Source organism: Rhynchophorus ferrugineus, unplaced genomic scaffold (assembly GCF_030347505.1).
Source record: "Rhynchophorus ferrugineus isolate W39M unplaced genomic scaffold, kcgeb_rfMv2 rfM6, whole genome shotgun sequence".
In the NCBI taxonomy this organism is placed as follows: domain Eukaryota; kingdom Metazoa; phylum Arthropoda; class Insecta; order Coleoptera; family Curculionidae; genus Rhynchophorus; species Rhynchophorus ferrugineus.
Genome location: NW_027472585.1, coordinates 36,271,467 through 36,298,509, shown reverse-complemented (window position 1 = coordinate 36,298,509; position 27,043 = coordinate 36,271,467). Strand labels below are relative to the sequence as shown.

Genomic DNA, 27,043 nt, shown 5'->3' with positions numbered 1-27,043 from the left:
CATTAACAAGATATTAGAGAATGAGATCGAATTTCAGAAACCGTTAAATGATGTCAATGATATGAAAATTGATCTCAACACTATTTACAGTATTATCAAACAGGATTCGAACGTCGTTACGAATAAAATAAAACAGAAACCTGATGCACTAGAGTCTTCTACAGAAGATGAGAGGAGGAAAAATGTGACAGGGAACGATAAAAATCCAGAAAAGGATCCTCCGCCTGTCGAGCTGGAGGAGCCGATGGAGTGTGAAGTATGTAATAAGACTTACAATAATAATGTGGCTTTTGTGTTGCATTCGGTTGATCATCATCAAGATAATAAATATTATTGTTATTTGTGCGGATATAAAACTATGTCGAAGTATCTTATTGAAAAGCATATTCGAACCCACGAGGGTACTGCTGACTATATATGTGAGATTTGCAATAAGACTTTCACCATCAGCACTCACGCGAAGGAACATAAATATTTCCATACCGGCAAAAAGCCCTTCCCGTGCAATATATGTGGAAACAAATTTATGTTCTCTTGGCTTCTGAGGAGTCACAAACGATTAAGGCATTGGGAAATTGTAAACGGTAGCCCTTTGATGAACTTCACTTGTGTTACTTGTAACGCAAATTATACATGTTCTTCAGGTAAGCAAATATGGTTTTACATTTAATAGGCATGACGACTAGATTTTAAAAACTGCTCCACTGTGTTTTCTGTTTAGTTTAATTAATTAAAAATATTTTTTAATTAATTGCATTTTACTTAGATATGCTTACTACAATCTTAATTTACAAGTTAATGTATCGCTATTGTTCTATTGTACTTACATCATTACACAATCAAGCCGAATATAGGATAAATACAGGTGTATACTTGCTCCAATCTTCTGATTTCCTGCCTACTGTCCAGTAGCTAACTAGAACTTTGTTTAGGCAGCGTTAGATTTATGATTGTCTAATTACAATATCTTTCGACCAACCAGTACAGTTGAAATTTTCATCTTGATTTTGAGTCTAATCTGCTCCACTTTTTAACCGTCATCCAGTTTAACCTACTATCAAGATGGATGCTGATAAGTTAAGGGAAATTATCTGTGAATATACGTATATTATGCACCTCAATTCAATTATTGATGTAGATTTTAATGAAAGACTTAGTATTAAAATTACAATTAAGAATTGCACCTTGGTAAGCAATGGTCTTCCACATGTAGTTGGTCTATAATAGACATTCCTATGGGTTTACGGATTTTCTGAAGCTTATCATTATTTGCTTTTGAAAACCGTTTCTGCGTTAGAGCATAATCCATTGAAAAATAATTAATGATACTTGAACCTTTGCATTCTGGAAAGCAATACTCTTATTATGTGTTTTTTCATTTAAACAAATAACATTTCCCTTAAATGCTACAAAAACAAGGTCTTAACAAATGTCCTTATAATTATATATACTTAAAGAATCGAAATACAGAAAAGAATCTCAAGACAGAATCTCAGAAAGACAGAATAGTCATTTAGACGCGCAAAACATGGTTACGAATGTGTCCGTTCAAGTTTCCATTCTGTTTCTGTTTTGTGACGGTATTACCATACGCTGTACCTAAGAACTCTTTGTAACTGTTAACTAAAAGTTAACCGCAATAAAATACAAATGTATTTTTTTTTAATATTTTTAGATAGTTGTTTTCGCGAAACGAAAAACATGTCTTTACGAATTTTGAAATAGAATAGTTAATCAAAATAAAATTTAGTCCTGCAAAAAATAAAGGAAACATTGACGTTTTCAATAACACAATTTAATCTATATAGCATTACATCATCTTCTCTTAAACACTTGATAAATTGTATGATGTTTTTATACACATTTATTGTAATACATTATTTAAATTATTTTTAGCGATTTTCTTTAATTATACGGATAAGTTTTTTATACTGTAATTGGGGCTATATTCTTCATCTGTGCTGTGTTTTTAAGGTTTTTTTAAAATGTTGTATTGGACGGGTTATATTTAACTCTTATCAAATCAGCTTACTATTAATTACTAAATATATTTTTCGGCTATATAAAATATCATTATTTTTAAAGCATTAAAATTACCAAAAAAATTGATAAATAACTATAGGATTTGAAGTATGATTTTTTAAAATGTATTAATATAACTAGTCGTTGCCGACTAACTTACAATTTCTCTCTACACTTATATAGGAACACCCATTAGTCCCTACTTAGTCTGTAATAAAATAAAATAAGGGCTATTAGCACTTTTCAGTGTTTTTGTCATTTAGTGCACTACACTACATAATATCACAGGGTTTGGTTCCTTTAAGTCTCTGTCCTAGTTCAGTATTGTCCAAGAGCTGTAGCATTTTGGTACTTACATAGAAATGGAGTGATATCAGTTTTAGTAGCCATAGTGCTTGCTATAAATGTAATATTATTAATACATTTTTCTGAATTTTCATTCGAGTTCTTTTTTTATATGTTTTTGATCTAGTGTTTTATTATCGATGTATTACCTTCTAGCTCTAAAAGCTCATAATATTACCCACCATGGACCCGACGTGATCTGTGATATTTGCGACAAGAGCATCAAGAAAAACCAACTGCAGATACATCAACGCATTCATATACGCGAAAAACCATACAGCTGTCAATACTGTGATAAATATTTTACTCAGAAATCGTCGGTGACCCTCCATGAACGCATCCACACCGGCAAAAAACCCTATAACTGCGAAATATGCCAGAAAGCATTTAATACGAAAGGTTCTAGAGATAGGCATATGAAAACTTGCAAGAAAGAGCCAAAATAGATTTTTAAGTTATTTTAACTAAATTAGTGTTTGTATTATATTCAAAATGTTAGTCTTAGTATAGAGTCAATAAATCGGCTCCAAGATATTCTTCAGTTTTTTTTATAATAGTACTAAATTGCTTAATTGATTTAGTTTAGATTTAAGTTTAGTTTAGTTTAGATTAGTTTAGATCCTCTGGTTAATTATGATATAGTGTTTTAAATACTGCATCAGCCCTATAACAAGAGTTAATTGGTAATATGTCTCACTATTATTTGTTTTTATGAATAAGTAGACATTTTTTACGTCATATTCATAGCCAGGAATGAGAATAAAATGATGAAATAAATTGGGTACATTGGTTTATTTAATATGTATTTATTAGAAACTATTGGTATAAATCTCAGTTAGATCTCAGCTATGTAAACTCGATGACAGCTTTTAATATCATCAGTTTTATGGTCATATTGTTTTATACTCAATTGAATATCGTCTTTGAGTACGCATTATAGGTCCCATCAACAATCCTCCTATTGACCTTTCCGCCGAAAATCTTCCTAAGAAGCAATGCTGTCTCCTGGGTGTCTGCTAATATTTATCTTTGGGTTTTATCTGCTCCCTGAGGGAGTGTATAGTTTTCCCTTACCTGTTGGGATACTCACTGAAAAACCATTGGTAATAAAAAAGCATTGAAAGAAAGCTTTATCACAAAACATCATTGTCACTTTGTGAACCTTTTCATAACTCTGAAATGTATCATGGTTATGCTATTTTGAGGGTTCCAAACTTGTGACGGTCAGCTAAGGATAAATTTATATTCTTCCTGGGGGTCCTACATCATGTGGGCATCAAGACGAACGTTCTTAAGAGCAAAAAATAAAAGTAACCTCAAAATATTTAACGTCTTAGTTTCTTCTTTAGAGGAAGCACCCGCCGCCTCTTCCACTTTACCATAAAGCCTAACTATGCATACTGTAACAAATAACGATCTCTTCTACAGTGCGTTGAAGACATCTAAATTTACACTGACTGTATGACATTTGCGGGAAGTTTTACTTTTTTACCTTTGAAGAAAAGGTCGGCTAAAAATCATCAAATGCTATGTGAAGCTTATGGTAAGCATACTCCATAGATTTCAATATGTAAATACATTTTGGAAGCGGTGATTTTGACAGAGAGAGGGTTCTGGAAGCATTACTCGATGAAACCATGGAGATCTCTATGGACTACAGGTGGTGCGTTTAACTCAAGCACTGCGCGAAAAACTACGGAAATACGAGCAAAGATAAATCACTGTTATTCTTCAGCATGCACTACCACATGTTGCAAAACTGGTGAAACATGCTTGGAAAATAGGAATTGCTACCCCACCCGCTTTTTCCTCCAAATCTTGTTCCTTCTGATTACTACTTGTTCCGACATATGAGCCGTGGGTGGAAAAATGGGTCGATTTGTGGATAGCCTCAAAAGATACATCGTTCTTTTGGGGTGGAATTAATAAATTATCAAAAAAAAGTATCAATGGACAATACGGGAAAAATAAATTGTAAAAAATCCCAAACCTAACTTATATTTTTATACATACGCCTATGGTTGTGTCTTAACATAACTTAACCTACTCACTTTATTGAAAAACTACCCACATTTTTCTAAGAACAAATGATGACAATATGTTAATTTTAAAGAGTAAGTAATTTTATTTTTAAAAATATAGGAGATTTTAGCTATATAGATTAATTTTTGGTGATTTTTTAGAGATTCCACGATATCAGTTAAACTGGAGAATGAATCTCCAACTGACAATTATGACCAGGAACATTATAATTCGGACAATCTTAACGGATTCGATTCTCCCTTGGCCTGTAATAAGCTGAAAACTGAAATTGAAATTACTGAAGATGTAAAAATTGAGCCTGGCACCACTCAGGATTATCGCGACGAAGATTCGACTGTTGTCGCGAAGGAAATAGAATTGAAACCTAAAAGGGGAAGGAGAAAGAAGAATGACGTGGTGGAAAAGAAAAAGCCGAGTAGGACTAATAACACTCGTAAAAATAATCCTCCACCTATGGAACTGGATGAACCTATTCAATGTGATATTTGCAACGGACGGTATAAGAATAATATTGATTTTGTGTTACATTCGATCGAGCATAGCGAGGATAATAAATATACTTGTCATTTATGCGATTATAAAAGGGCTTCTAAGTACCATATTGAGATGCACGTACGAGCGCACGAAGGAACTACCAGATATAAATGTGAAATTTGCCATAAAGGTTTCACATATAACATTCACGCCATCGAACACAAGAATTTTCATACAGGCGAGAAACCGTTTCAGTGCGAGATCTGCGGAAAATATTATATGTTTTCCTGGGTTCTGTCTAATCATAAACGAACTCAGCATTGGGAAATTGTAACCGGCAGCCCGTTAGTGAAATATGATTGTACAATTTGTAAAAAGCACTATACAACTTCCTCAGGTAAGCAAAGTTAAGATTTTATGTAGTTCGTAGGGTTTAAAATTAATTCTATGTATTTGTTGAGCAGTCAAAAACTTATAAATAAGCTCATGACGAAAAAATATATTACATATACTGAAACGTCCCGGGCCTAACACATAGATGGCGCTAGTTTAATTCTATTCACTGCTTTTTCAGTTAGTACTAATTTTCAAAAGAAAGTCCTTAGAATTTCATGACATTCTACTCACAAGTTTGTGAATTATTGTGTTAAGAGTGACACTACTTTAGTAATGTTTTTAAAAAATGGATCAATAACAATCTCGTGTTTTAATTTTACACTGCTTTTTGATGGTAAAAAAATACCGTTCAAACGAGGCAGTGGCTTGAAAAGTGTTATAAGGGCTCCGCTCCATCAGAAGCAATAATAAATCGATGGTTTGCTGACTTCAAACGTGGTGGTAGAGACACCGATGATGCGAAACGCAGTGGACGTCCAAATGAGGTAGTAACATCAAAAAACCCAAAGCAGAGCAGTAAAAATCTAAGCTCATGACGAAACCATATATTACATATGCTGAAAAGTCCCGGGCTTAACACATAGATGGCGCTAGTTTAATTGTATTTACCGCTTTTACAGTTAGTAAATAAAAATGTAAATAATTTTCAAAAGAAAGAAAGTTGTTAAAATTTCATGATATTCTACTCATAAGTTTGTGAATTATTATGTTGTTATTCTGAGCGGTATTTGGCCATGTTTAAACGTAACAAACCGAAATTTTGAGTCGTTATGTGACAATGGATGAAACATGGATCCATCATTTCACTCCGAAATCAAAACGATTCCCATCTGAGTGGACAGCAATTGGTGCCAAGCATATTTTGAGACAAAAGATAAATTGTGTTACAAAAGTGGTATTGAAATGTTCGAGTGGCGCTGGAATGATTGGTTGGCTCTTGATGGAGGTTACATTGATGAATTAAGCTAATTTTTAACAAAAAAACAACGCTTGTTCTGTGTTACGCTCTGGACTTTTCAGCACATGTATTATATCACGCGTTTTCGGAATATTTTGTAGCGTTTTCCATTGATCAACGCTTACTGAAAATTGTTTCGTCATTTTTCGTTTACACCTATTATTTTATCAAAGAAAAACTTTTGTAGTTGGAAATTAATTTGTTGGTATCAGGTGGTTTTCACGAGCTTCTTTTTTCAATTCGTCAAAAGTTTAGATGAGTTGTCATAAAAAACAGAACCTATCGTATTAATATAATATAGGATTTTTTTTTCACATCTCACTTGGTCTGTCATAAATTAGTCAAGAAACCATGGAAAAAAACTACTCAGAAACCAACACACGCGCCATAGAAACTAAATGAACCAGTCAAATGCTTTCACGGATCGTAGCACGGCGATTGAAACAAACCAATAAAATGGATAGGAAAAATTTAAATCATTTTTATAATCTAGATGTTGGACGTTGCGAAACATTTCTCGAAAGTTATAAAAGTCGATAAAGTTAAATTTCTATTTTCACTACCTCATTATCACTTATCCGAGGTGTTTCCGATTAGCATACGTTATATAATTTGTATTATATTTTATTTTATAACGTATTGAGATGGCTTAGCTCCTAAAGAGCGCAAATATTGAGATTATGTTTATATCCAGCTTTGCGTAACCGAATTTAATGCTCTATTTATATATTTTAGGTTTGAAACGTCATAATATGAGTCATCATGGTTCACCAAGCGTGGAGCATTCCGTGCTTTGTGACATTTGCGGCAAGAGCCTTTCATCGAAAGAGAAACTCAAATTCCACCGACGTATTCACACCGGGTACAAGCCGTTCTCTTGTAAAACCTGCTCCAAGAGCTTCTCTCGCAAGGAACAATTGAAGGAACATGAAAGGATTCACACCGGCGAGAAACCTTATATCTGTAAATACTGCGGCAAGGGATTTAGTCAGAAAACACCGATGGGAATCCATGAACGCACCCACACAGGGGAAAGACCATATAAATGCATAATATGCCAAAGAGGATTTATTTCAAAGAGTATAATGGATACGCATATGAAAACATGTAAAATAGAACCGGACTAATTTGTTTGTGATGTGCTGTTAAGGAATTCGAATTTAGTACAGACTATAACTATATTTACACAATCAATTTAGCTCCGTATGAAAATAATCCTGACCTCCTGTCCTCTGTCTCATTAACTTTGGGAATGAAATAAACGAATAAAGCAAACCAAACTGAAAATTAAATCTGAGTACATTAATTTATTTAGTGTATATTTTAATAATCGTTAATTAATTTATACTATGATTAATATAAAATTGCATTCACACATAAAAAAACGAGTATTATTTTTTCATATTTATTCGATATTTACATATATTAGGATGCTAAATATTATGAATAAACTAAGTATCTAATATAGTAACAATCTATAAAAAATGCTTTTATTTTTTCCCTCTTGCGCACCTTCCAGCTAGGTGGAATGGCCATCCAATCTCATGTAGGCAATAGGGCTAATACCAGCCATGACTTCCTTGCTAGAAAGAGTTTTGGTACCAAATCTATGTATGCTTTACTAAGTTTGAAAAAATCAACTGCACTGAATTTTCTTGAGGAAAGTGAATAAAGGAGTACCGCCCATAGATAGAGCCTTCATTGTTCTATATATTACATTGAACTAGGTCATATCTCTTAAGAGCATAACATTCCCAAGACTGAGAAGTTCTCCTTCCAGGACTTTGGCACCATATCCATCTTTCTACGTTACGATAGACAACAACCAGACTGGATCAGATTCAAAATCAAGGAAGTGTACTGGTCATGGATTAGAAATTCCACACCGCTAATACAAAGTTCTTCGATCAATTGGAAGTTAAATATAAAATTTAGCATTAAAACATGAAATAAGGTTACTACAATACAATAACTAATTACAACAACGTGCAGAAAATCAGGAGATTTATGAATGAGGATCATCGATCGATTATCGATATTGTTACAATTTAGTTTATTTTATTTAACAGTTTATGGCGTATGTTTACTTGTAGACGATATGTGTGGCAGTTAAGGACGTGAATTATCATACTATAGAGATAATGTTTTATATTTTTATTATCCACTAACTTTTCATAATAACCAATCCAAAGTTGCCAAATTATTACTTTTTAATGTTTAAATATTATATATCTTCCAAAATTGAAAATTTCTTCCTTCTTGTTCCAGTCCTTTTTTAATTTCGATAATATGAATACTGCCTTATAGTTGTACCCAGTCTATGTCTATATATTACATGTTTGCATGTATTTATATATTTGTCGGTGAAAATGAAGTATCCGTGTCAACAACTGTGAAATAGCCTAACCCAACCATTAAATTCGATGATTTGGACATTTCTCTATATAAAATAACAGTTTACTGTTTAATATTATTGAGTCATTCGAAATATAACAGAACAATAGTAATAAACCATATTGTTCAATCCAGTTACATTTCTAAAGAATCCTAGGAATTTTAACATAGTCGATCTGCCTAAACAAAAATATTTGCTTCACACAATTCATATATTCACAGTAAGTATATCTGCTACGCTTAGCATTAGACACATGCATTAGTCATGATCAATTCACAACAAATGGTTAAATATATTAAATCTAAACAGTAAGTAGTTTCCATATAACTTAATTAAATGTATCTATAAACATAGACGTTTTAGAACTAATTGTAAATCGATTTTAGATATTTCTGTCAGCCTAATTTAAACAATTCCATGATCAGTATTCAGGTGAAAACCGAAATTGATGTCAACGAAGTTATAAAAATTGAGCCCAACACCATCCAGAGTTTTCCTGCTGGACATTTGACTGTATTTCCCCGCAAAATTAACGAGGAGCGTACTAAATTACAGTGTTTATCAAATCAAGATCAAAGTAACGAAAAAGAAAGTCAAGAAAATAAAAAAAAATCAGGTTTCCTACCAAAGTGAACGAGCGAATTCACTGTTATGCTTGCGATAAGACATTTAAGAACAAGGTCGCTTATGCGTTGCATTCGATTGAATATAGTGGGGATAATCAATATTCTTGTCATTTATGCGATTATAAAAATGCCTCCAAGTATCATATCGAGCTGCATGTTCGAACACACGAAGGCACTACCAAGGATAAAGGTGAGGTATATGGTTGTTCTATTTGTAAATAAATTATACGTCTTTTTCTGGTAAGTGATGTTAAGTGGATTTAAATTTCAGTGTACGCATTTGTTGTATAATCAAAATTGGAGTATTTGGAAGAAAGTTCGTGGCGTTTTGAGGCAAATCTTCTCCATTATTATCACCAATACTTCGGAATTTTTGGAGCAAAGCTGTTATTTCATAAGTAAAGAACAACTTTGTTTTTTCCTTCGAAAACTAGCTTAGTTCGGTTGAGAATTATAAGTAGAGATATTTGTTAAACTTACCAGTGGGAGGGTGTTATGATGAAAGACAAAATCCTTATTATTCAATTCAGGTGATTTTTCCTTCGCTTGTATCGACAAAACGATATTAGTTTGCCAACTAGCCAATCATATTTCCATTTTCACACTTCATCAGCATATCAGAACAGTGTACCAGAAACTACACTTATAGTACACTGGATGCGACGGAACTTGACGTGTCTCAAAGCATTGCAGCTAGCCCATGACTGTTTCCATCTATGGTTGTCGTAGTATGAAAGGTGGATCCACGTTTGATCTACAGTCACAATACGTCCCAGAAAACTTCTTTTCGCCTGGCAGGTACCCTGATGTTGGAAAAATTCGAAATGGTATTTTCAGTCAATTGGCATCTCAAGAACTAATACTGTTCTAACTCTATTTTGGCCCGTTCTTTATCAAAATCTTCAAATAATTGAAGCAGTAACTTTTTTAACGTCAATATTGTAGTCCAAAAGGCGTGATACGGTAGGCTTTATATAACTCATTTTTTTACAATTTTTATTATGTTATTTTCTACCCCTTTTAAAACTATTTTCTAGGTCTAAAATACCATAACATGAATTATCATGGCTCAGGAAGAGTTGAGAATTCCGTACATTGTGATATGGAAACACACCGATGGATCTACACCGATTTCAAACCGCTCGCTTCTGAATCTTGCCAGGAGCAACCCAAGAAGCATGTCAAAATGGTCCAAAAGAGAAAGGCCAGGGTCCACACCGGAGGGAAACAGTTTACTTGCAAACACTGCGGCAAATGATTTGCTCTGGAAATTGCAAGGAACCCACGAGCTCAATCACGCCAGCGAAAGACCCTATAAATGCATGACGTGTCAGAAAGGATTTATATCGGAATATGTTATCGGTACGCGTATGAAGACCTGTAAGAATTTACCAAATTCGATTTTTATTATGAATTTTTCTATTGTATATTTTATTATTAAACTTCCAAAAATGTGTTTTATTAATAACTTAATCAATGGCATAATTAATGTAGTGTAAAGTTTGTGGATGTATATACAAAAACGTTCAGTGCATTCACAGCAAAACATATCAAAGATAAAATTAACGAAGAACAATAGTTTTATCGTACTTATTGTATATTAAACTTGAAAGGTTTAGTGAAAAAAAAAACAATCATTCTACCTATAAAATATAATATAAACATCAGAAAGAATCCCTCAGATATATATATATATATATATATATATATATATATATATATATATATATATATATATATATATATATATATATATATATATATATATATATATATGGCATAGATAATCTATGCACAGTACTTCCTTGATTTTTGATTTTAAATCTGATCTAGTCTGATTTTTGTCTAACGTGACGTAGAAAGATGGATATGCTGTCAACGACTTGAAAGTATAACTTCTCAGTATTTGGGAATGTTGCGCCTCCCTAAAGAAATATGGCCTAGTTCAATGTAATATGCAGAACAATGAAGGGTGATCTATGGGCGTTGGTACTTCTATATTAATTTTCCTCAATGTAAACTTGACTTAACCAAGGAACCCACGTTAATCAGTAGGTCCAGTACAGATAAAGCATAATTGGTAAACAGGCAAGAATATAATAAAAAATATGTATTTATTTATTTATTGGTTTTATCATTATTTATCATTTCACTAAGTATATTAATATTTTCTTTCGTTAATTTTTTAATCGAAAGTATTTTACTGTTTGTCGATCAAAATGTATTTATTTTAATCCTAATACTATATATTTATATAATAAAAAATCCTTAATTATCCTACGCTTGGATCTGCTTTAGAACGGAATGCAATCCATATGAGGCCTAAGGGTCTAAATAGTCTATGTTTTATAGACGGTGGTCACTCTATTAAGACACGGCCCTTATTTAACGATATTATCCTTATAGCTTTATTTTAGAGGCTACAATGAAGAAGTAACCAGGAAATTACATCAAGCGAGTGAAAACTAATAGGACCTAGAGTAAAGAGTTAATCAAAGAAAAATGGGAATTTACACGTAATTATTAGGACATACATTTATAATTTTATTTTTATTTAAATTTTACATTAGATATGTTTATTAGTACTGCTGTTCTGGTGCAGTTGCATCAATAAACAAGCAGGACGAGTATGTAATAAATACGACAGCATGTATTTCCCAAATTAACAATAAATTAAACCACTTAATCTAAAGTTTGGATTAAACACTTATACACTGTGTTAGCTCATTATTATGTTTTTTGTTCTTCCGATTTGCTGCATACTGTCCAGTAGCTCTATTCTTTCTATGTTGCTATTATTTAATAACCTTTTCTCATGTTTAAGGTGAACTATTGCATAACTTCGTAAATATATTTGATTATATTGAGGTCATCGTATAGTTCTTCGTCGGATTTGTACCAATAAGTGTTGATAGTCGAAAAACTTTTATTTCGCAGATTTGCAGTACTACTTGATTTCATGCTGTAGTGCAACCCCATATGTCTACCACGTAAATAGCCAAATCCTTATAATAGATTAATACTCCAATATCTTTGATTTTAGGTTGTTAGAAGTGTTTTCGTTTTGTGATTCGTTTGCCAGTATGATCGGCTTGATCTTTTTGTCTAACATGATATTATTTATAATAATGAATATAGATTCGAAAGGATCAAACCATTTGATCTAGTAGTGCAGTGAAGTGTATTTAGCAGGAAAAAACAATATTTTTAATTATGTTCAATACATGAACATTATTACTATAGATATTAATTAAGGACCGATGGGTCCTCTTAGATATAGCTATATATAGACCTAGTTTTTATATTCTTTACTTAACAACATAGGAGGTTTAGTACTAATTGTTGATAATTTTTAGATGCGTCGTCTATGTACGGGAGCCAACAATATCAATCAAACAAGAAATCGAGGAACCTCCAAATGACGATTATGGTCAGAAACAGTGCGATTATGACAGTCCTAATGGATTCGATAATTCCACGATGGGTACCGAGTTGAAAAGTGAAATTGAAATCAGGGATATAAAAATTGAACCGATCACCATTCAAGATTTGCCTGTTGAAAATTCGAGTACTGTTCCAAGTAAAATAATGCAAGAGATTGAGTACGTGATAAAAATCGAGGATAGTGATGATGGCGACGATGGGCCCGACGAGAACATACAGTGTGATATTTGCAATCAAACTTACAAAACTGGTGTTGCTTTTGTGTTGCATTCGATTCAACACGATGATGATTATAAATATTCTTGTTATCTGTGTGATTTTAAAACTGTTTCGTCATTCCTTGCGGAGATGCATGTTCGTAGCCATGATGGCGCTACTAAATATAAATGTCAGGTATGCAAGAAGGCTTTCCTCGTGTCGTCCCATGCAGTCGAGCACAAGTATTTCCATACTGGTGAGAAACCATTTCGATGTAATAGTTGCGGAGAGAATTTTATGTTCTCTCGGCAATTATACTCTCATAAACAGATGGAGCATGGTGAAACATCAAGTAGCAGCTCTGTCATAAAGCATCACTGTATTATCTGCGACAAGAATTATATATCTTCTTCAGGTAAGCAAAGTTATACAGGAGTCACTATTTATATTTTGGGAATAGGAAAAAAACAAATAGTTAAGCTGCGAATATATTTTTATTGTTTTCAAAGTACTCGCCACGATGATCGATATACTTTTGCATACGCTGAAACCAATTTTCAAAGCATTTATTCCATTCCGAATCTTCGAAACATCATTTTTGAACGCTTCAATAGCTTCTTCGGGCGATTAAAATCGTTGACCACGCAGTGTATTCTTCACTGATGTGATCAAAAAGAAGTCATTGGGTGTCAAATCAGTACGGCAGATGACCCATTAATTCGATGTTTTGAGTGCTCAAATAGTCCCTTGTTTGAGCCGATGTGCGGGAACTCGAATTATCATGATGAAGAACAATCCGGCGTATCTTGTTTGTTTTCCTCATTTCACCGAAGACTTCTGGCAAACAAATGGTTGTGTACCTATCAGAATTTACTGTTCTACGATCCTCTAGAGGCACTGTTGCAATATGACCAGTTTTCCCGACAGGCCACCATTTTCTTTGAAGTGCTTCGTGCGCGAACAACTTTTGTTGGATTTGGTTCATCTTGGAACACCCATACAGTCGACTGCTGCTTACTTTCGGACTCATACGAATATATCCATGATTCGTCACTTGTCACGATTTTATAAACGTTTTTCGAAGCACCGCAATTGAACTTCTTAAGCATTTCTTTGCACCAATCGGCACGAGCCTTTTTTTGAGCGATTGTCAAATTGCTTGGGATACAACGCGAACATAACTTTAGTTCCATTTTTTACCGAGAGGAAACTTGCAACTAAATATAAAATAAGCAAATAGCCTCCGTGCGACAAAATGTTCTATGTAGGTATATTGTTAAAAATGTCAAACTTTACGATGGAAGTCAGATGTACTCACATGACAACGGTGTTGCCTATTCCCGAAATATAAATAATAACCCTCGTATTTACACATAATAAGGTACAAAATTTCATTATTTTCGTTCTCATTAGCTGTTTAGTAAATTCTTAAGATAATTCAAGAGCCCACGAAAGATTTTAAAAAATACAGAATTTAACTTTTCTTTGTTCTTATAAATTTTAAACCGGTCTTCTAGGACAACCATTAATTTATTTCGTACATTTATTAATTCACATATACTAAAATTACGATAAGTTGTATTTATATTATTTCACTTTAAACAGATCTTACTTTTATCTTATCCTTATCTATTTAGTCTGCAGCTACTAAGCAACTTGTGGGGTTTCATGGAGGCGTAACATGGCTTAATGTTTCCCGACTAACCTTTTTGTTGCTAAGATAGATCTCTTAAGAAGATCATCGATCGATTATCAAAGATTGTAACAATTTAGTATATTTTATAATAAGGTTTTTGATATAGATATGTCTGACTATTAAGGACGAGAATTATCATACTATAAAAGCAAAGTTTTATATTTTTATTATCCATTAACATCCTGTGAATTTTCATAATAGCTAATCCTTGTTACTAGTAGTGGTTGGACTCTTGTTCACGGGATCTTGGACTGTAAAATTAAAACTGATAAATCACAATTCAATATTGCCAAGTTTTTACCTTTTAATGTTTGAATATTATATATTTTCCAAATATGAGAATTTCTTCTTTCTCGTTCCAGTGCTTTTTTAATTTCGATAATTTGAATTCAGCTTTATAATTCTACCCATTCTAGTATATGTATTAGATGTTTGCATTAATTTTAATATTTATTGGTGAAAATGAAAAGTATCAATATAAACAACTGTGAAATGGAATCGTTGGAGACCCTCAAATTTTAAAGGCTCCTACAAAATTTTTACATATTTTTTTTTTGTATAAAATTATCAGATTTTTGTTTACAATGTTATTCTGTATGCTGATCTGATGTAATCGAAGACCGGAAGTCGTTCAGTGTAATAGCCATTCAGTTTACCTTTTAAACACTAACCGTATCATATGAGAAGGCGTAGAAATATTACAGGCAACTTCTTCTATGGTGTAGTGCTTAGAGCGTTCAGCTCACTTGCGGAGGTCGCGGGTTCGATTCCCGGCTGGGGCAACAACTTTTTTTTGTTATTCTAGCTTGGTTAGCACATTTGTCTAGGTTAGGTAATAGACCCCTGAGCCTGAAGCGTTCCTGATTTTCAATCATTGTTTCTTTATTCCTATATTTCCTCCTACGGGCTGCACCTTTATTTGGCCTACACTCTGTAATACTTAATAAAATAACAGCGTAATATTTTGAATAAGTATCTAACACTAAAAAAAGAAACATTTTTCAAATATTAACAAAATAAATGAACCGACTTGAAGAAATCAGTAGGGCACTCACTAAAAATTAAAATAATAATCGAACCTTATTATAGTTTTAACACAAAAAAAAATCTTTAAAATAAAATATGTACACAATAATCGTTGTAATATCTAAGTAACCAAAATCCTTATTTAACTTATCTGCTACACGTAACAGGTCAATTGAAAAGTCCCCGGCCTAACACATAGACAGCGCTACTAGAATTAAATCCATACGTTTTTATAAATTTGACAGCTGTCGGATCATTAGTTTGTGAATTATAGCATTTTGAGTGAAGCAACTTTTGTTATTGTGAAAAATGGATAAAAAGGAATTTCGCGTGTTGATAAAATATTGCTTCTTGAAGGGAAAAAATACAGTTGAAGCAAAAACTTGGCTTGGTGCCGACTTTCCGGACACTGTCCCAGGAAAATCAACCATCAAGGATTAATATGCTAAGTTTAGACGCGGTGAAATGAGCACCGAAGAAGGTAAACGACGGTGGACGTCCAAATGAGGTTGTTACAGACGAAAACATTTAAAAAATCCACAAAATGATTTTGAATGACCGTAAATTGAAATTGAATGAAATAGCAGACACTCAAAAATATCAACTGAACCTGTACATCATATTCACGAATATTTGACTATGAGAAAGTGCAAAGTGGGTGCCGCGCGAGCTCACTTTTGACCAAAAACAACGACGAGTTGATGATTCGGATCAGTGTTTGAAGATGATCAAACCTAATAAACCCGAGTTTTTGCGTCGATATGTGACAATGGATGAAACATGGCTCGATTCATTCACTCCGAAGTCCAATCGACAGTCATCCGAGTGGACTGCACACGATGAGCCTGCCCCAAAGCGTGGGAAAAAGCAACAGTCGGTTGACGAGATTATGGCGTCTGTATTTTTGGATGCGCATGGAATAATTTTCATTTACTATCTTGAAAAAGGAATGACCATCAACAGCGACTATAACATAGCGTTATTGGACCGTTTGAAAGACGAAATCGCCGAAAAACGTCAGCATTTGAAGAAAAATAAAGTGCCGTACCGTGTCACAAGTCAGTGAAAACGATGGCAAAAATCCATTAATTGGGCTTCGAATTGCTTCCTCATCTACCGTATTCTCCGGATCTAACCCCCAGCGACTATTTCCTGTTCTCAGATCTCAAAAAAATGTTCGCTGGGAGGAAGTTTTCGTCGAATGAGGAGGTGATCGCCGATACTGAGGCCTATTTTGAAGCAAAAGGCAAATCATACTACAAAAATTGTATCGAAAAGTTGGAGGGTCGCTATAATCAGTGCACCACCCTTGAAGGGAATTATGTTGTATAAAAAAAACTAATTATACCAAAAAAAAATTGTTTTATTACGGAAGGCCGGGGACTTTTCAATTGACCGATTATTTTATATTCTACTATATAAATACAATTTAGATTAATACCTATCTAAACCTATTTGTCTATTTACAGTATTATTTTATCTACTACCAACTGATCACTTTGAAGCTGGTTGGTGATATGCGATGGGAAAAGCTCAGAAGAGGGAAAATTACTACCACACGAGTTGTTTGAAATTTTCATTTTTGTTCACGAGTTGTTTCATATCGCTGAAGATATTAGGTTAACGTGTATTATACCAAAATTTCTCTACAAATATTTTTTAATGAAAAAGAAAGTGTGGATCAAAGTACATGCAAACATCTAATATCACCACTGCAAGAATAACATTACAAGTCAAAAAACCTAAATTTTCAAACTTAATATAACAGTTACAGTGTCCAAGATATAAAATTATACATATTTCTGAAAAGCACACTTGAAAGATAATAAGGTAAAATATCACTATTCAGGAAAACTGATGAATATATATCCAGATTTTATGTTGTTCATAGTAGTAGCAATATTTATACTTGGTTGTAGGTATGAAAAACATTTTTGAAATCTAAACAGTCTGTGTCCTTTCTGGTGGTATCCAAAAGTTACAATACTTCAATATTATCATGAGAATGTAGTCTTTCCTCATGCCCCCTTGCAATTCTCTTGATTTCTTGACTGACTGTGGGTATCTGAAGGTCTCAATGTAGGTAATTAGTCCTATAGTATTTGTGCACCCACAATACCTCTCAGAACTTTGTTCTGAAAAATGTGTATTTTATTTATGTTACTCTATGTCAGAACATGTCCATAATTGAACTTCGTATGTCGATATAGGTTTCAGTATTTTCTTCTATAATAGCAATTTATTATGTACTGATAATTGTGATGTTCTTCCAATTAGCCAGTACATTTTCCTATATTTCAATTCATTTCAATGAAGATGCATTCCGAGATATTTAGCGTTGTTGCTATATGGAATGATAGTATTATTGAATGTTATAGGTGCTTATACTGTCTGTTTATAGGTGAACTGCACATGTACAGATTTACTTACATTAATTCTTATTTTCCAAGCTTATCTTCAATTATTTATATTGTCACTTGCCTATTGTAATTTTCGGGAGGCTTCTTCACTATTGTCTCCGACAGCTATAATCGCAGTATCATCAGCAAATGTAGCCATCGTAATGTTCTCCATTTGTGGTATATCATATATGTAGAGTAGATAAAGCATTGGTCCCAGTACACTTCCTTGTGGTACACCTGCTTTAGCTTGTTTTATTTTAGGGTAAGCTTCTTCTTGTTTGACTCTAAACATTCTGGTTGTAATGTATGATTTTAATAGTTCGGTGTGATGTTTTGGTAGCATTTTCTGTAGTTTATCAACAAGGCCTTCATTCCAAACCTTATTGAAAGCTTGTGCTACATCTAAGAATATAGCTGAGTATACTTTTTTACTTTCGTAGGTTTCAATAACATCTGTTATTCTATGGACCTGGTCAATTGTTGAGTGCTTGTTAATAAACCCAAACTGGTGTGTTGTTATTGAGTTTTTTCTCTTTATGATCGGTTTTATTATTTTCAACAGGAATTTCAAAAACCTTAGATATTAGTGGCAGCAGTGACTTCCCAGGTATAATCTTATTAAAGTAAAATAATGGTATACCTATAAATGAAATGAGCAAAATATCATATTCTTTTTAAAAGTGATGTTATTTCAGCTAGTCGAGCACATAACTTCTCTGTACCGACTCAGAAGTGACATAATTCTAGAATTACTAGATAACGTCACTTCTGCACCCTTATTCTAAACATGTAGAGCATCATCTATGTGTTTTCATGACGTAGAAAATCCAAATTTTATTTTAGTTTTACTATAACTTTTGTTACGATAGAATAATGTATAAAGAAAGCTCAGAACAAATTTAAAGTAAACTGGCCCGGCAGAACTTGAGATGTCATGTCGACCGTCTCGAGAAAAATAGTTTCCAGAAAATCTGGCTTAAAATTTCGTTTTTAAATTCCGCGTCACTAAAACATGTACATCTCTCAAAATAATTTAAATTTTTAAAAATCCTCTTAAAGGCATATTTTTAAATATGAATAAGTGGAAAATAATCATTTTGTCAATATTGTCCTTATACGTAAATAAAAATTTATTATCATTCTATTACCTTCCAGGGCTAACACGTCATAATCTGGAATACCATAGTGGACCGTATGAAGACCAGGCATATTCAGTGATGTGCAATATATGCGGTTTGGAGCTCCCATCCAAGGCCATACTCAAAGTCCACCAGCGTAGGCACACCACTTGCGATATATGCTCGAAAAGTTTCGTTAACACTCAACAAATGGCAGCACACTGGGCAAAGTGCAACAAAGGATTAACGCAGAAATCTGCGATCAGCATTCACGAAGAAAATTCTCCCAAAACTGACGATAAACCTTATAAATGTCTGACATGTCAGAAAGGTTTCTTTGTAAAACGCCATGCTATTTCGCACATGAAAACTTGTACTAATCTGACATACTAGTTGTCCGAAATATATGGAATAAATCAGTATTATTATTTCTATGAGTAAATTCAGGTTCGGATTAGTTGAGTAGCTCCTAAATTATTTTTTAAGTGTTTGTGTGTATGTGGTATATTTTATTGACTATCGGTCATCTGTGCCATTGTGGCTATAGTATATTGTTCTAATAACATTTAATAGTTTTACTATAGCTCTGAATATTTCTAAGAAAACCTATAATCATGAACAATATCATTTAATTGAGACTTTGTTATGATAATAACAATACGTTATCGACGTTTTGAAATCCCAAACTTGAGATCAGAAAATACAGTCAGGAAGTTGAGTTGATTTTACAGAAACATATTCTATAATATAAATATTAGGAGTACAACTTAAAAAGTACCATCTTTAGTAAGTATATAACGCTAAACCCCTTTCATTTCTGTCGTTGGAGCAGTTTTTTTAATTCATATGCTATACATTATCCTTCTTTTTGTATTATTCCCAAGATTTATAATCAATGGGAAATGATTTTTTATGAATATGGCATCAAAGTTTTTGCATGTTTTTGCTAACTTTATCTTCATTGCTAACTTATGATCTCCATTCAGCTTTTTCACTAATGGTTAATGGTCACACTTTTCACCAAATGGTTATTTTCACACTACGCGCATCAAAATGCAATTAAAAGCAAAAACCTTGTGTAAATGGCGCTCAGAAACGTGAGCTCAAAACTTATTTCTGTTTACTTATTGTTTGTTAAACAGCTGTTTTGAATTTGTACCCTTAATATATGTAAATTTACAACTAAATAAACTATTGACTGTCATAATGTTTTTCCGATATCTCTATCGCAGAAATGCATATGCAAATTTGCAAATGTTTATATACATATTAATATAAAAAACACGCTATGTGTATTTCATTATTAATGTAAAACCACGAATAGAAAAAGTAAGTACAGTAAGTATATTTTGTGCTTATTATATTTAACTCATAGATGATTATAATACTAATTATTAACATTTTTTTAGATATTTTGACCAATCTATTTTAAATAACATAATTTATGGACAGGCAATCCCCGCAACATCCATAAAGCAAGAAAATGACGAAATCTCAACTCAATATTATAATCAGGAACAACACAACAGCGATGCTCTTAACGGATTCAATAGTTCAATGGTTGTTAAGGTATTGGAAACTGAAATAAAAACCGATGAACCAGTAAATGATAACAATGGTAATATAAAATCTAAACTGGGGATAAGCCTGAAACAGGAACCCAATATATTGGAAGGTTTGTTAAAAAAGAAGGGGAAGAAAAAATCGACGAGAAGCAATAGAGATCAGGAGAGAAATCCTCCTCCTATCGATGAACCTATTCAGTGTGATATTTGTAATAAGACGTATAAAAATAACGTTGTTTTTGTGTTGCATTCGATCGAGCATAGCAAGGACAACAAATATTCTTGCCATTTATGCGATTATAAAAATGCTTCCAAGTACCATATTGAGATGCACGTTCGAGCGCACGAGGGAACCACCAAATATAAATGTGAGATTTGCAATAAGGCTTTCACCATCAGCACTCACGCCATCGAACACAAATACTTTCATACCGGCGAGAAACCGTTCCAATGCGAGATCTGCGGGAAATATTTTATGTTTTCCTGGTTTCTATCTAGTCACCGGCGAACTCAGCATTGGGAAATCGTAACCGGTAGCCCCCTGGTGAAATATGATTGTACTATTTGTAAAAAACATTATACGTCTTCTTCAGGTAAGCAAAGTGTTTTTTTATAGTCGATAATGTTTAAATATCTATTTAAATTTCTATAATCGTTATGATGTACAGGAAATCAGAACAAGACACTGTCATTCTATATTTTACTTCCAAATACATACAGTGGCTAGACAAAATAATATTGAACACCTCACGTATACCCAATTTTTATTAATAAGGTGCTAGGAACCGTCTATTTTTAAAACAACTGCGATTCTTCAGGGCATAGATTCGTAGTAGTGTGAATAATTTCGTTTCAAAGAAATATCGTTCCATTCTTGCACCAGAACATCCGCCAATTGATTCATTGATGTTGGAGATGGAAACTGCCCATAAGAATTTAATTATGTTGAGGTCTGGGTCTCAAACTAAGAATGAACCTTTTCGGCTGTGGGTATAGGCGCATTATAATATTTGAATATTACGGTGCTTAGCAGCAATATGTTAGTTAAAGTAAGAGCTTCATCATTGAATATGTCGAGATATTTATTAACAGTAAACCCACCAGTGATGTGAATGGGAGGACCAGCGGAATACCACGATATTGTCGCCCCAATTTTAACGGAACCGTATCGCATCACTTCATTAAGTGTCCAGTTTTATGATCGCATCATAATTTTTTTGGCAGCTTAGCGTTGCCTTCCATTATAGATGAATTCGTAGTAGCAACCGTCTCATTTTTGCTTGTCAGACTTTGGGTTTCATCCACTATTCCTCTTCGCCCATGACATTTTTCAATGCTTTGTGTATGATCATTTGTGAAAACTCCATAGGAGTCTCTACAGAAAAATTTCGTTACGTCCACTTTATTGGTCAGTTTATATCTGCGCTATAGATTCCTGTGAGGAAAACATTTTGCTGCGAAGACATTTCATTGATTCTTTCATAAAGTTTATCACGCAGGGGATCACGCACAGCACGTGACTGTCCTGACGTCACGTTTCATCTGCCAATGAAATTCAAATAAAAAACAATATAGTTTCTGTAAAACATTACTAAATAAAATTGTATAGAAATATAATTTGGTAAAATTAATATACCCATAAAATTAATATATCTATACAATAAAAATATAATATCTATATCTAATTGATCGCTAGATATATATCTCTAATAGATCAAAAACAAAAATTCCAAACTATCTTGGTTAAGTAGTCCCATATATTAATTCGCATAATTACTCAAAATATTTTTCTTTAAAATAATAAACCCCCTCAAAGTAGTTATTTTTATTTGATAGCATTTTAACATGTTTGTTTTTAGTTGGGCAATAAAAGTTTACACTATCTAATTTATTATTTATTATAATTTGCACCAAAATTTCTCGTGTGATGAAATATTTTTTTAGTGGATTTGTAACTAACAATAGTTGATCGAATAATAAGAAATATCCTCTTGACATAGCTCCTTTCGGAAGACTATATTATTATTAATATAGACTAAGTTACGTCAACTTACTCAAGGCAGCCGAATACTTCAAAGGAAACGATGCTGCATTACTTTACTATCTGTGCAACTGAGTACATAACACTTCTTAGATTCAGGCTAATATTATATTAATGAACTTACACTTCCAATACTAGCCACACATGAATTTGGAGCTTTCTCCAAATTCACCTTAACAAAGTCGAAGTGTGGTTGAAAACATGGAGTACAAAGCAAACGAGACAAAATCTACCCATGTGACATTCACCCTTAGTAGAAGAACATGTCCCTCAGTAAAAGTGAATAATCATGAAGTTCTCCAAGCAGACAACGTTAAATATCTGGGAATGCATTTTGATCGACTTTTGACATGGAAAAAACATATAGTGACAAAATACAAACAGCATGGGCTTAAACTAATCCAAATGTATTGGCTAATAGGGCGTAAATCTAAATTATCATTAGATAACAAGGTTTTGCTGTATAAGTCAGTACTTAGTCCTATTTGGACCTATGGTACTGAACTGTGGGGTTCAACTAGCAAATCTAACATAGCTATCCTCCAGAGGTTCCAGAATAAAGTGTTGCGAGTCATCGTCGATGCTCCATATTACGTCCCCAACAAACTGATTCAGCGCGATATCCCCTTAGAACCCATAACGAGTGTGCTTCGAAGTGTTAGTGCAAAGTACTCTGAAAGACTATTAGTGCATAGGCTCAAACGCATTAATAGACACATAGAGTGAGATTTAATCATCTCTAGAATAAGTTAGAACAGTATTTAGAATAAGTTAGGATAGACTTTAAAATAAGTTAGAATAATATTTAGATTATAAGTTGTGCAACAGATCACTTACTGAAGCGATCATCTACCTGTCAGGATAGTTATATTATATAACGGAAATCATATAATAATAGTTATTGCCCATGGGCAGATTGTTGAAGTTCTAAGAGATTAATTTTTAAAAAATTAAATCACTAAACCGTATAAAAAACTAAATACTCATCCCTACGTAAGAGACACTGATAATTGTGTCCAAAACAAATAAACAAGAAACGCATTCTGGAAACCAATCAAATCAAAACAGCGATTAAAATAACTAATCAGTTCAAAGTAGTGACACTTAGATAGTGGGCTTCACAAAACATTTCTCAAAATTATCTCTAAACTTAAATCCTTATTTTCCCTGTGTGTATGCTGTTATTATCGTAGTGGATATTATCGCTCGTGAAACGTTGAACAGTTGAACTGATTTCATCACAGATGTCCTCGCTAAGCAAGAAATTAAGGGATTCCACATTTTACCATTTGCTTGTTTTGACCGTTACAGAATAAAGCTTCTATAATCTACAAGATACTAATATGTGACCTAGAAGACTTAGCAAAAAAATTGAGCAATATACTAAAAATATGTCTCACTTTAGTTACACGGAAGCCATGTTGCCAACATACAACAAAAATACTTTATTGTATGGTGTTCATATTATTTTGTCTATCCTTTGTATTTGTAATTTATCTTGTCCCTATAATAGCACTACAACGATAGATTAAAAAGTAAGTCAAATTTCAGAAAAGGCGCTATATATTTCTTCTAATAGACATGGTATTTTTATCATTATTTTTTGGTTAAATCATACTATGATTCAATACAGACAATTTATTTTTTACACCAATGACAACATTCTGATACATTTACATCAAATCAAATAATAAGGGTGGCATAAACTATGTGGCATTGTAATATAATTTAATTAAAATAATAATATTATTTGGCGAAATTATAAACGCACACTCACTCAAATAAAATTATTATTCGTGTATTATTATTATGTTATTTATTACATTATTTATACATTATGTTCTAGGTCTAAAACGTCACAATATGACACATCACGGTTCACCAGGTGTGGACCATTCCGTGCTTTGCGACATATGCGGCAAGAGCCTCTCGTCCAAAGAAAAACTCAAATTTCATCGACGGATTCATACCGGTTATAAACCGTTCGCTTGTGAAATCTGTACGAAGAGATTCTCGCGCAAGGAGCAACTGAAAGAGCATGAAAGGGTCCACACCGGCGAGAAACCGTACATTTGCAAATATTGCGGCAAGGGGTTTACTCAGAGATCGCCGATGAGGATTCACGAACGGACTCATACCGGTGAGAGGCCGTACAAATGCATGATATGTCAGAAGGGATATATTTCGAAAGGTGTTATGGATACGCATATGAAGAATTGTTCGGCGGCCAAACTAGATCTGGGTTCTATAAATATCGTTGGTGATCTGTAAATATGGTTGTTAGTTCTTTTATCTTGAAACTATTTCAATAAAATCAGTATTTATATTCTTATTAGAGATTTTAAGAGGGTATTCAAGTCTAGAGGCGTGAACTGTTTTGATATCATTTTTTTTTAGTGGATATTTATTGAATGTTAAGGAATACCTAAAAGAAAAAAAAGAATGAAAAACGTAGTCTCAAAAAAATAACATCTCCTCATCGATATGATGCAACCTTCCTAGTAATCTGAAACAAAAAAAAATCTCAAACTAGAGAAGCCCTGCGTGTCGAAAAAAAACGAGATATTTTTTTACTAATTTTTGATGTTTCCGAATTTTTTTAAAATATTAAAAACGTTATATAATCCTAGCTATAAAATAGCCAATGGACGTCACAGTTAACATCAACTATACTGTCAAATGCAGTATGTAAAAATATAAGATTTGTTTTATACTAAAAAGTTAATGCGGCAACATTTTAACGTTCTGACGTCATAAATATTAACGCCGTGATAGAGTAATGTATAGAGAGAGTCACCAAATTTCAAGAAAATTGGTTCAGTTGAACCGGAAATATCATGTCAACTGTCTCGAATAAAGTAATTTCGAGATAATGCGTTTATAGGTAAAGTTAAATAAATTTAACTTAAATTTTAATTCTGCGATTCCTGCTCTTTACAGTGGACATTTCTCTACATCTTTCTTTTAAAGGAGCAGTTCTGGCCTCCTTTGAAGCCTCCGAATCTTACCTTTGAACATCTCGAAGTTCCGAGGCTTCAATCAATAATAGATATTTATTATTATTTTGGTTTTCTGAACTTAAGGTTTTACGAGGGAAGACGATCCTGAAAATATTTAAAATTCTCTTATGGATATATTCTTAAAGGGCTAAGCTTTGATAATATGAAAATCGACTAGAATACTCATTTAATAATATATTTCTATACAGGGTTATGTAAAAGTATTGTGATTTTTTTATATGTGTATACCGTTTGTTTTATGATTCTCTGTATATGGATCAATATACAAGAAAGTCGAGTGCGAAATAAATAAATTAAAAAAAATTATTTTACAAGTTCGTGGTTTCATTTGCTTCAGTCTTCTTGTATTTTTAAAGCCTAGTTTTCATTAATTTGTACCCCACAGGCTTTGTGTTCTATAATCTTTTCAATAGTAAGTCAAACAGTGTGTATCTTCCGACTAACCAATACAGTTGTTAAATTTTGAGTTTGTTCTACTCAGCCTTTTGTCTAACATGATGTTTCCAATTTAATTTACCATCGAGATGGATGGTGATATATTTCCCTGATACTGTTTGATAAAATGGGCCTCTCTCAAATCTTCCAATTACGTTTTCGTCTCTTTTGATTGAACTATTAAGCTGTATTTTAATAAAATATATTTTCTGATCTCTGGTACTTTTTTGTCGGATTTTGTCACTTTCAGTTTTCCTATCGCTATAAGTAGAGATATAGTATCTTATTCTTGTTAGTACGAACTGTTTCTGTTAAAGCTTCGGAGTACAAAGTATATATAAACACTTTTTTTAATATGCGATATTGAGTGCTAATTCACAATCAACCCATCGAGTTTTGCGGATACAAATATACAGAATCATTTGTTCAAGCAATCTCAATATAACGGTTTTAAAATTTTAAGGAAATCTAATTTATTACATTTAACAAAATCACAATACTTTTTGGTAATATACTATATAAGTTGTTAGATGAGTCCCTCACGAACTGTTTTTGTAGCATATTTTTTTTGTTGATGTTAAGTTTTAAATGCAGTTGAATTTAATAAATTCTATATTCGTTATTGTTTAGTTTGAACAAAGTGGAGGTTAGTAAAAAAGAAAAACGTGCTTCAAATTATTTTTTCAATCGTAGTAAATGTTCCTAATCGGTCCCTTGATTGCTCACCTATCATGTGATTTTATATACATTTTAATTATATATGCACATTATAATTGTTTCTAAAAAACCTATATTATTATATATTATTTAATAAAAGCTACTTGACTTTTGGTGGTATT

At 32.9% G+C, this 27,043-nt stretch overlaps 3 protein-coding genes across 3 annotated transcripts in view; all 3 read left to right on the top strand.

Annotated features, from left to right (window-relative positions):
• Positions 1–27,043, top strand: part of LOC143198704 (uncharacterized) — a 237,424-nt gene that overhangs the window by 162,289 nt on the left and 48,092 nt on the right. The gene's annotated exons all lie outside the window — the stretch shown is intronic.
• On the top strand, positions 9,051–10,660 carry LOC143198272 (uncharacterized). Its single transcript, XM_076407401.1, has 3 exons — positions 9,051–9,210; positions 9,264–9,449; positions 10,297–10,660. Exons 1-3 carry the CDS (start codon positions 9,051–9,053, stop codon positions 10,515–10,517), a joined length of 567 nt encoding a protein of 188 aa, XP_076263516.1. The 3' UTR covers positions 10,518–10,660.
• On the top strand, positions 14,297–25,199 carry LOC143199039 (uncharacterized). The gene is made up of 4 exons (XM_076408760.1): positions 14,297–15,153; positions 15,249–16,320; positions 16,372–21,301; positions 24,596–25,199. Exons 3-4 carry the CDS (start codon positions 20,701–20,703, stop codon positions 25,018–25,020), a joined length of 1,026 nt encoding a protein of 341 aa, XP_076264875.1. The 5' UTR covers positions 14,297–15,153; positions 15,249–16,320; positions 16,372–20,700; the 3' UTR covers positions 25,021–25,199.

Coding starts and splice junctions, on each gene's coding strand:
- LOC143198272 (XM_076407401.1), top strand. CDS start 9,051: ATGATCAGTATTCAGGTGAAAACCGAAATTGATGTCAACGAAGTTATA. Junction 9,211..9,263: donor TTTATCAAATCAAGATCAAA/GTAACGAAAAAG, acceptor TTCCTACCAAAG/TGAACGAGCGAATTCACTGT. Junction 9,450..10,296: donor AGGCACTACCAAGGATAAAG/GTGAGGTATATG, acceptor ACTATTTTCTAG/GTCTAAAATACCATAACATG.
- LOC143199039 (XM_076408760.1), top strand. CDS start 20,701: ATGGTTGTTAAGGTATTGGAAACTGAAATAAAAACCGATGAACCAGTA. Junction 21,302..24,595: donor ACATTATACGTCTTCTTCAG/GTAAGCAAAGTG, acceptor ATTATGTTCTAG/GTCTAAAACGTCACAATATG.